General features: G+C 26.3%; 2 protein-coding genes across 2 annotated transcripts; one reads left to right on the top strand and one right to left on the bottom strand.

The window, feature by feature from the left end:
• Positions 1 to 310: 310 nt before the first annotated feature.
• LOC108550004 (xenotropic and polytropic retrovirus receptor 1 homolog) lies at positions 311 to 3,273 on the bottom strand. The gene is made up of 9 exons (XM_017903598.1): positions 3,169 to 3,273; positions 2,912 to 3,065; positions 2,523 to 2,767; positions 2,033 to 2,294; positions 1,583 to 1,950; positions 1,142 to 1,484; positions 897 to 1,066; positions 653 to 786; positions 311 to 572 (listed from the first exon to the last, which is right to left on the bottom strand). The coding sequence occupies exons 1-9, from the start codon at positions 3,235 to 3,237 to the stop codon at positions 311 to 313; spliced, it is 2,007 nt and encodes a 668-aa protein (XP_017759087.1). The 5' UTR covers positions 3,238 to 3,273.
• Positions 3,274 to 5,141: 1,868 nt separating this feature from the next.
• On the top strand, positions 5,142 to 7,856 carry LOC108550005 (putative serine protease K12H4.7). Its single transcript, XM_017903599.1, has 9 exons — positions 5,142 to 5,192; positions 5,813 to 6,053; positions 6,140 to 6,321; positions 6,397 to 6,632; positions 6,693 to 6,828; positions 6,900 to 7,216; positions 7,291 to 7,423; positions 7,507 to 7,676; positions 7,750 to 7,856. Exons 2-9 carry the CDS (start codon positions 5,853 to 5,855, stop codon positions 7,854 to 7,856), a joined length of 1,482 nt encoding a protein of 493 aa, XP_017759088.1. The 5' UTR covers positions 5,142 to 5,192; positions 5,813 to 5,852.
• The last annotated feature ends 1,373 nt before the right edge of the window (positions 7,857 to 9,229 follow it).

Below are 9,229 nucleotides of genomic sequence, written 5' to 3'. Positions count from 1 at the left end.
TTCTCAAACCAGTTTATTAGTAATAAGTTATGCACTAAGTGCCAAAATAGTTCTATGGAAGACACTGTGGTGTAAGTCTCATAGTACTTAATTATTAAATTTACATTTTAAACAAAAAATACTTTTGAAGATGCTGTACAAGGCACTTTGTTTAATTCTGCCTTACAGTCTTCAATTTTGAAATGTTAATTACTCATAAAGTTTAACTTCCACTAGCTCTAATAAACTAATAGACTTTTATAAAAACTGCAATGCATTCGGAATAATATTGCCTTAAATAGCTTTCAGCAGCAAAACAATTGAACTATTTTCAACTAGCATTCGATATATCTATATCAATTGTTTCTTCTTTAAGCAGTGCACGCTTGTCTTCTTTGGTATTGGTTTGTCGTTTACCACCAACTTTACGTTTCCCTCTATTAAGTACACCATTTTCTTCATCCATCATACGCAAAATCTGCGTTTGATCAGAACTTTCTATCGGTGCTATCGATATATCACGAACTGCACGGAATTTACCACAGTTATTTAAATGTTCATTCTCTAATCGAAAGAAATTCCAAACGAACCGCCTTAAAATAAATATATTTTCATGTAATATTAGTAATATTTACTAAAATTCAATTATGTAATAAAACAATTGAAAATTTACCTAAAAACCTCAAGAGGAGCTACTACAGATGTCATCAAATCACTAGATACATATCCACATTCAATGAGGCCAAAACTTGCAATCCACGCGAATCTCAAAATAAAATCCTCAATTATAGCGAAATAATAAAATCCCTGAAAAAATATAAAATAAAGCAATTAATATTTTTTTCACAAAATATCAAAAATATCAATAGATATTTCCTACATAAAGAAGAAAAGGAAATATAGTTTTATTTACGTACTGCTGCCGAATACACCACTTCTTCACGTAAAAATTTGTTTTCACCAGCATTGCTATCTAAAAGCCCCCAATCCATTTTCAAATCCCAAGTTAATGAATAGATCGAATTGACAAGACAGCTAATAATCCAAAACCACAGCCATGGATTTTCCCAACGACTTTGATATTCCACTGAAGTTAATATTTTTTATCCTCTTATTAATTAATGATAATATCGATCATATTAGAAAATTGTTTGTATCTTACCAGCACGATAGGTGCACATCGTATTAGATATTACAACAAGGAATGTAGTCGAATATTTTCCAGCATTAGCCAAATGTGGGAATGCCTCTTTAGAATCCCGGTATCGTCGAATACATTGTGCAAAACGAAACCATGCAGGTAAACAATTAACGATAGGTCTAACGATTAAAGATCCAGACATACATTGGGTAGTATCTCCTGCATCTAACCAATTTCCATTGGTAATATAAAAACATGTTAAAAAATGGAAATCTAACAGTGCTGTAGCCATACTGTTCAATTGATCTGCCAACCAAAAATCAGCAAAATTTACATATGCAAATGGTGATATTAAAACTCTTCCCTGAAAATAAATATTTTATTTATTTTGATATGAATTTATGCTATCAATCTATCTATATATTATGTTAATAATATATTAAACTAATATAATATACTTACAATAATTTTTAGTAGCCAAAATCGTGCCTCATGACGGAACATTTTTAAGGGATTAAGGAGAAATGCTAGCATGATACATACTAAAACTAATGGATTTACATATGGTGGAATGCTTAAACTAGCACTGTATAAAAAACTTAATAAACTAAGTGTCCATATAACACCAAGAACAGCAGCTAGTTCCATGAGGTGTTGTTCAGACAAGTGATTTCGCGGGTCCAATTCAAATATTAATACGTGATTAACACCGGATGATCGCCATCCATAAACATTCACACCAATAAGGAATAAAAACTGTATAATAAGTAGAGGCCCACGATATAATCGAAATGCAATTTTTAAATTTTCTCCACCATCATGAAATATTGCTAGAAATAAAATAAAAAATGCAAATGGAAATATAATGATAAATTATACTTATTTCCTCTGTTTCAAAACTTTTGTTATTACCTGAAAGTACAACTGCAACAAATAATACAATAAAACTACCAGAAAATAATCCAACTTTAAATGTTGTCCATGGACTTTGATGCTCTCCTAAAGGTGGGACACGTAAACGTTTCATAGCACGTTGTCTGTCTCCACCTTCCAAATCATTTGTTACAGTAGTTTCTGTATCTTGTATGAGTTTGTCTATATCTTTTGATGTATAAAAGTGTGCAGTTTCTACACATTCTACTCTCCACTTTGATCCACTATCTACAGACAATAACTGAAAATAAAAATAAAGATAATATTACATATATAACAGAAATAAATTGCTGCAATGTGAGGTATGATGATCTTTTACTTGTGTTTAATAGGATAAGGGACTTTAAAAAGCTATTAATTCTTTCCTTATTTTTTCATTATTTAAATCAATATGTAAACCTAGAGAAATAAAAAAAAAAATTAAGTATTAATTAAAACAATGATAAACAGAATTTTTCTCCTTACATACCTTGTCATGCTTTTTAAGAATTTTTCGGAAACCAGTGTAGTTAAGATTTTGATAATTCTGAAGAAGTATAAGAGATAAATAAAATTCTGAAAATGCAAGTTTCAACTCTCTCAGCTTCCTTGTTGGTAAATGAGGTTTAACATTCACTTTTCCCTTATTTTTGCCTCCACCTTGTTGTAATTCTAATGCTGTTTTCAATTCACTTTGAAGCGCTGCATATTTACGTGTAGCTTCTGCTAATTTTTCTAGATATAAAAGATCAAATTTTATATAAATATTAAATAAGTGTTATATAAAGATCAAGTGTTTTACTATTACTATATATGGCTGTTAATTTCTACCTATTTGACTTAATTAACATGTATGTAATTTTAAGAAAACTTCCTTACCAGAATAAAAAGTATTAATTTTCTTTAATTCACGGTCACAAAATGTAAAAAATACTTCATCAAAAGAAGCAAAATGTCGAGATATTACTTCTGGTTCAACACTTTCATCTGAAGGTGCTTCTTCTACAGCAGTATACAACATTGCTTTCATTTCCTAAAGAAAAATCTTTTTAACTAACAGTTTACTGATACTATATCTTTTAATGTATGTCTTTATTATTAAAGTATCAAGATTTTAATTTAAAGACTTATTTTACCTCGTAGCTAATATATTGTTTGCGCCATTCTGGTGTAATGTGAGCAGACAAGTGTTCCGCAAACTTCATTTTGCTTCAATTACCAATTTGTTTCAGTTCACTATCTGTAATAAACAAATTTGTATAAATTATTAACAAGATAATAAAAATATAGTACTAAAAACTTTTGTGCAAGAATAAAATATAAAAATGAAATAAATATAAGAATACTAAACTACATGGATATAAAGTAACCCTGAATATTAAATAAATTAATCTTTTCCTTTTTTTACACATAAATTCTCAAAGGTAATATGTATCTCATATATTAATTTATTATTACAAATAAGTGTGTATCACAGAAATAATAAAATAATAAAATAAATAGAAATTAAATGTAATCATAATATAATATTGAACCGAAAAGAATAAAAATGAACAATACTTATTAAACTGAATGTTTAATATCGTATTCGCTTTCAATGAATTAAACCGCAAAATAGGTTACACGCAACATATATTATACTCTTAAAACCTTTGTCGGCAGCTCTAAGTTAATATTTTCTCAATTCGTTTACATCATGATAAATTGTTATTACTAGAGGATAAACGTATTTATTCTTATTTCTTACGTTTAATTGTCAAATTTTACATCAACTACAACACTTATTAGATAAATAACTTTTTCATTAGTTATTTATAATTGTTATAAATATGATTATTTTCCGTTCTTAAATAAATATTAAAACAAATTTTTCGATAAACTCTAATATACATATCAATGAAAAAACTATTTCGGTTAGATAAAGTACTTATATGCGATATATCATCTTGTTACATATAGTGTTTAATGTTAGGTATGCTTTATTTCTATACACAAGAGTTAGTTTTATTAATTTTATGTTTGTTATATTTTATAGATTTTAAACGTCAGTCTTCTAAATAAATATCTTATTCAACAATTAATTGAATAATTATACTGTTTCTGTATGAAAATTCATTAAAAAAAAATTATATATCAAGTTGTATATTAGAAAGGTATAATCATATAACTTAAACAATTACGTACTCTTTTTGTTAAATTGATTTTGAAAGTAGTATATTATTATATTCTATACACTAAGTAAAATACATAGTTACATTTCGTGAAATAATTTGTATTATTTATAATGTTCTATTAATTAGTATCTACCATTACGTACATTAATTTTCAAAATATTAAATAAATTTTTTATCAACTTAGTAATTTTTGTTAAATCTTATAATAATAAAATTTTACGAAATATATTTAATTTTCTACTTTCAATCCATATATAAATAATTGAGAACTTCATCAAATACATTTAAAAAGTATAATTAAATAATATAATTGAGAACTTCATCAAATACATTTAAAAAGTATAATTAAATAAATATAGATACAAATTTTTATAAATATTTGAAAATTTATAAATGATATATATATAAAATAATTTAAGTTCGGATTAAAGATGTGCGCTGGTTAAAAATTAAAAGAATTTTTGTTCGATATAAATTGCTTCACATGCATATAGGATTATATATATTTAAAATGATATTTGTGACAAAATAATCAATATTTAGTATGATATAAGTTTATATAAAGAGATTATTTTGAAATTGCTAAAAAAAATAATATTATAATATACGTAAAAAATTAGTGTCACACGGTTTAAATTATTTTTATTTTTCCACTCACTCGAATCTGCTTGAAAATGTTATCTAAGACTTTTATTTCTTTTTTGCAAGGGTGAATTATCTTTACAAAAAGAAATTTATGTTTATTTGGTAACCTAGATAATAATTTATACTAGAAACTATTTTAAAGATGGCGCTATGGAAGAAACATATTTCACGTAAATCGATACAATAACAATGTATTATATATAGTTCCTTGTAATGTTACAAGACTAGTCATCATATAAAATATACGAATTGTAATATTTTTAATATTGTATATAATGCATAGAACTGAATGAATTATCAATCAAATGTCTCAAAAATAAGAAAACGTTTTTACTAATCTTGTGAGCACGTTTTGGTTATTATAAGTTTGTAAATGTATTTTTTGTATAGGAAATAAAATTATATATGTGTTGTGATTAAAATACTATAATAGATAAGTTATGTCCATAATACAGGTTTTTAAATATTTATAATCTCGAAAATGAAAAGTAATAAGAAAAAGTAAATTATTTAATACCTATTTAATATATGTGTACAAATATTTATCAGTAAAATAAAGGAAAATAAAGGAATATGTTTAAATTTTCTATTAATTAAAATTTATATTTAAAACTTGGTTTTATTATGATATAATATTCCTAACACCAATTGTATTTTTTAATATATTATCAGTTTATATTGAAAAAAAATTAATTTTTTTAAATCTTATCACTTTTGAAAAATAACATTATTTCAGGCTAATATATTATCATTCATATTAAAAAAATATATTTAAAGAGAATAATTTTAACGTTTATGTTAGAGCAACAAATTCTTTAAAAATTTGTATAAATGATAGATATGAAATAAGTTATGTTTAAAAAGACTGTATTTTTGAAGTTGTAGAGAAAAGTTATATAAAACAATATCTATAATTAATTTCATATGTGTTGTAAATAAAAAACAGTTTTTATCTTTCCAGAATACATGACATTTGGTAATTAAAGCATACCTAATATAACATGCATCAATTTCTATTAGCATTGTTCTTTGTTGGTCTTATAAATAATAGTATATCATGGAGAACATTTATGAGAGGTCGAAGCAAATATGGTAATCTAGGTGATCCAATTTTATCTGAAGATCATGAACTTCCAAATGAGCAATGGTTTACACAGTTTCTAGATCATTATAATCCAACTGATGCACGTGTTTGGGAACAAGTAATATAATAATATATTAGAAATTTTTAAATTTATAATTAATCAATATTTTATGATAAATATAAAATATATAACTATTTTTTCAGAGATATTTTGTAAATGGAGAATATTACAAAAAAGGAGGTCCTGTATTTTTAATGATTAGTGGAGAAGGTGCAGCAACTGCTAAATGGATGGTAGAAGGTCAGTGGATTGAATACGCTAAACATTTTGGAGCATTATGTTTTCAAGTAGAACATCGTTATTATGGAAAAAGTCATCCTACTTCGTATGTAATATTGTTTATAAAATATACAACTGTGATAAAGTCTAAGTTACAATATAATGGGTTTGTTATCTACAGGGATCTTAGTGTGAAAAACTTAATATATCTTTCATCGCAACAGGCACTTGCAGATTTGGCTTATTTTATAGAAGTTACAAATCTTAATTACAAATTACCAAATGATACCAAATGGATTGCATTTGGTGGGTCATATGCTGGATCACTGGCTGCATGGTTGCGTTCTAAATATCCTCATTTAGTACATGGGGCAGTTTCTGCAAGTGGTCCCTTATTGGCAGAAATTGATTTTCAAGGTAAATATAAAAAAATAATCAGTTTGGAAAATATTTTACATTGGTAATTATACTTTGTAGAATACTATGTTGTTGTTGAGAATGCTATTAAAGAATACTCAGAGGCATGTATAGATTCAATAGTAGAAGCAAACAAACAATTTCATATAATGTTACATCACCCCATTGGTCAACAAGGAATAGCTAAAAAATTTGTGTAAGTAACAATCGAATTCTTTATTTATTAATATAAATATATTACTATTGAAAAATTATTTTTACCTATAGCTTATGTGATCCTATTGATCGTGGATCCACGAAACATAATGATATTTCGAATTTATATGAAACAATAGCGAGTAACTTCGCTGGTATAGTACAATACAATAAAGACAATCGTAATAATTCGGCAATGGCTAATATGACAATTGAAAGTGCCTGTGATATTTTAACTAATGAAACATTAGGTATTGCTATTGATAGACTTGCAATTTTAAATACAAAAATATTGAATGCATCGAAAGAGAAGTGTTTAGACTATATGTATAGTAAAATGATTCATAAACTCAGGAATGTAAGTTGGACTAATGAACAAGCAGAAGGAGGTAATGCAATTTTTTATCAATGTTATTACAATTTTAGGTTTTGTTTATAATATTTTAACGTGTATCTTTTGTAGGACGACAATGGATGTACCAAACCTGTACAGAATTTGGATTCTTTCAGACTTCCACAGCACGCCCAAATTTATTTAGTGAAACTTTCCCAGTGGATTTCTTTATACAACAATGTATTGATGTGTTTGGTCCAAGGTGTGTTTAAAATTAAGACAGATATATATTTTATTATCATTACATCAGCTATATGAAATTATAATATTTCTGTATTTTAACAGGTACAATATGCACTTGCTAAAGTCAGCAGTATATAGAACAAATATTTTATATGGAGCATTAAATTTGAAAGTTACAAATGTAGTATTTGTACAAGGCTCAGTTGACCCTTGGCATATTCTGGGTCTTACGAAGTCGTCAAATCCGCAGATGCCTGTTATTTATATTAACGGTACATAAACATTAATCGAAATTTTTTATTTTCTACTTAATATTTAAAATTAATTTAACATTATTACTCACAGGTACTGCTCACTGTGCCAACATGTATCCTCCTTCTAAAAACGATCCACCACAATTAGCAAATGCCAGAATAGATATTGCACGTTTCATCTATCAATGGTTAAATTAATTAAGTGTGATATTTTTTGTATTGTGTGATATATTGTTTTTTACTTTTATTTTTTAGAGAATTCGTTATTTTTTTCTTTTTTCTTCTTTTTCTTAATGATACAATGGTGTATTACAAAAATTAAGTGTATTTCAGTAATTTTTTAAACAATTTGTATTCTTTCTTTATAAATTTTTGTGAAACAATTATACTACATAAATATTTTTAATTCAGATAGTCTGTGCATTATCAAGACTAAAACTAACTATGTACGTACATAACAAGTTATTAAAGGTATACAAATATTTGCCATTCTGTGTTTATGTTAAACCACAAGAATGTACGTATAGATACAATTAAACAAGTTTGCCCATAATGGCACTATTACAATTTCCTGTGAATTACTGAGATATTAAATAAATACATGTACAAACTTACTATGAATATCTTACGTCAGTCAACAAATAAATACATACCATTTATTAATTATGTATGTTTTATTTTCGACGAGCATGGGAAAAAATGTTCAACTGGTTAAAATAATACTAAATATAAATAATTCATTAAAATATCGTAAAATCTGCAAGAACAGATACAATATTAGTTTTAATGCATGTAAATCGTTTTAGAACGAGCACCATAACTAAATGAATTTTGATTCTGAAATGGATAACGTCGGCCTTTCCTTAACGATATCATCTTCGAATAACGTTGCGCCATGAAAAATTTGTTCGATCTCCTTAAGGCGAGGCCAAGGTGCCCATAACAGATGCTGATCTTACCGAGCATGATTTTCGTAAAATATACCATTGTCGATATTATTATAATCAAATAATCTTAAAATAATTTTTATAAAAAGAAAATTATTAGAATTCGTTTGATCGGTAATTATACATATATATTACTCTCTCGTTTTTTGGCATATCCTTTGATCAACTTGTGATCCTCCTACATTCACAACTTTCGTCTCTGACTTACGCTACTGCAGTATACGGTATTTACATTACGTAACAAGGTAATCGTAAATAATTTATTGTGTAACAGAACAATAAATGTAAGATGAACTATATTTTTTTATCTATCAATCACGCTGTAAAATTCTCCTACGCAACGTTTTAATTATTCACCACGTTTCTTTACATTCTACTTGGATGTACAAATTGTCTCATGAATGATGGCATAATAGGCGAGATGAACTTTTAAAGATGATCTTTTAAAAAAAGAGTAAGATGAAATTGACATAAAACATATTGAAATGAAACATTTTTGTATGAAATAATTTCAAATGTATAGTAAACGTTCAAATAAAATATTTAGTATACTTGGTAATGTAGTTATTGAATCTTGGTACTTATTACTTTTATCTTATTTAGTATATGCACTTAGTAATGAAA

Source organism: Eufriesea mexicana, unplaced genomic scaffold (genome assembly GCF_001483705.2).
Source record: "Eufriesea mexicana isolate 0111107269 unplaced genomic scaffold, ASM148370v2 scaffold2440, whole genome shotgun sequence".
Classification (NCBI taxonomy): Eukaryota; Metazoa; Arthropoda; class Insecta; order Hymenoptera; family Apidae; genus Eufriesea; species Eufriesea mexicana.
Note: the sequence above shows the minus strand (reverse complement) of the source record. Positions and strands in the feature narration are given on the sequence as shown.

What these genes read in the sequence shown, in the direction of transcription:
- LOC108550005 (XM_017903599.1), top strand. Translation starts at nt 5,853, where the DNA reads ATGCATCAATTTCTATTAGCATTGTTCTTTGTTGGTCTTATAAATAAT. An exon ending in GGAAAAAGTCATCCTACTTC is followed by an intron (nt 6,322 to 6,396) that starts GTATGTAATATT and finishes TGTTATCTACAG; the next exon opens with GGATCTTAGTGTGAAAAACT. An exon ending in GGCAGAAATTGATTTTCAAG is followed by an intron (nt 6,633 to 6,692) that starts GTAAATATAAAA and finishes TATACTTTGTAG; the next exon opens with AATACTATGTTGTTGTTGAG.
- LOC108550004 (XM_017903598.1), bottom strand. Translation starts at nt 3,237, where the DNA reads ATGAAGTTTGCGGAACACTTGTCTGCTCACATTACACCAGAATGGCGC. An exon ending in TTCTTAAAAAGCATGACAAG is followed by an intron (nt 2,295 to 2,522) that starts GTATGTAAGGAG and finishes TTTTATTTTCAG; the next exon opens with TTATTGTCTGTAGATAGTGG. An exon ending in TTTGGCTACTAAAAATTATT is followed by an intron (nt 1,485 to 1,582) that starts GTAAGTATATTA and finishes ATTTATTTTCAG; the next exon opens with GGAAGAGTTTTAATATCACC.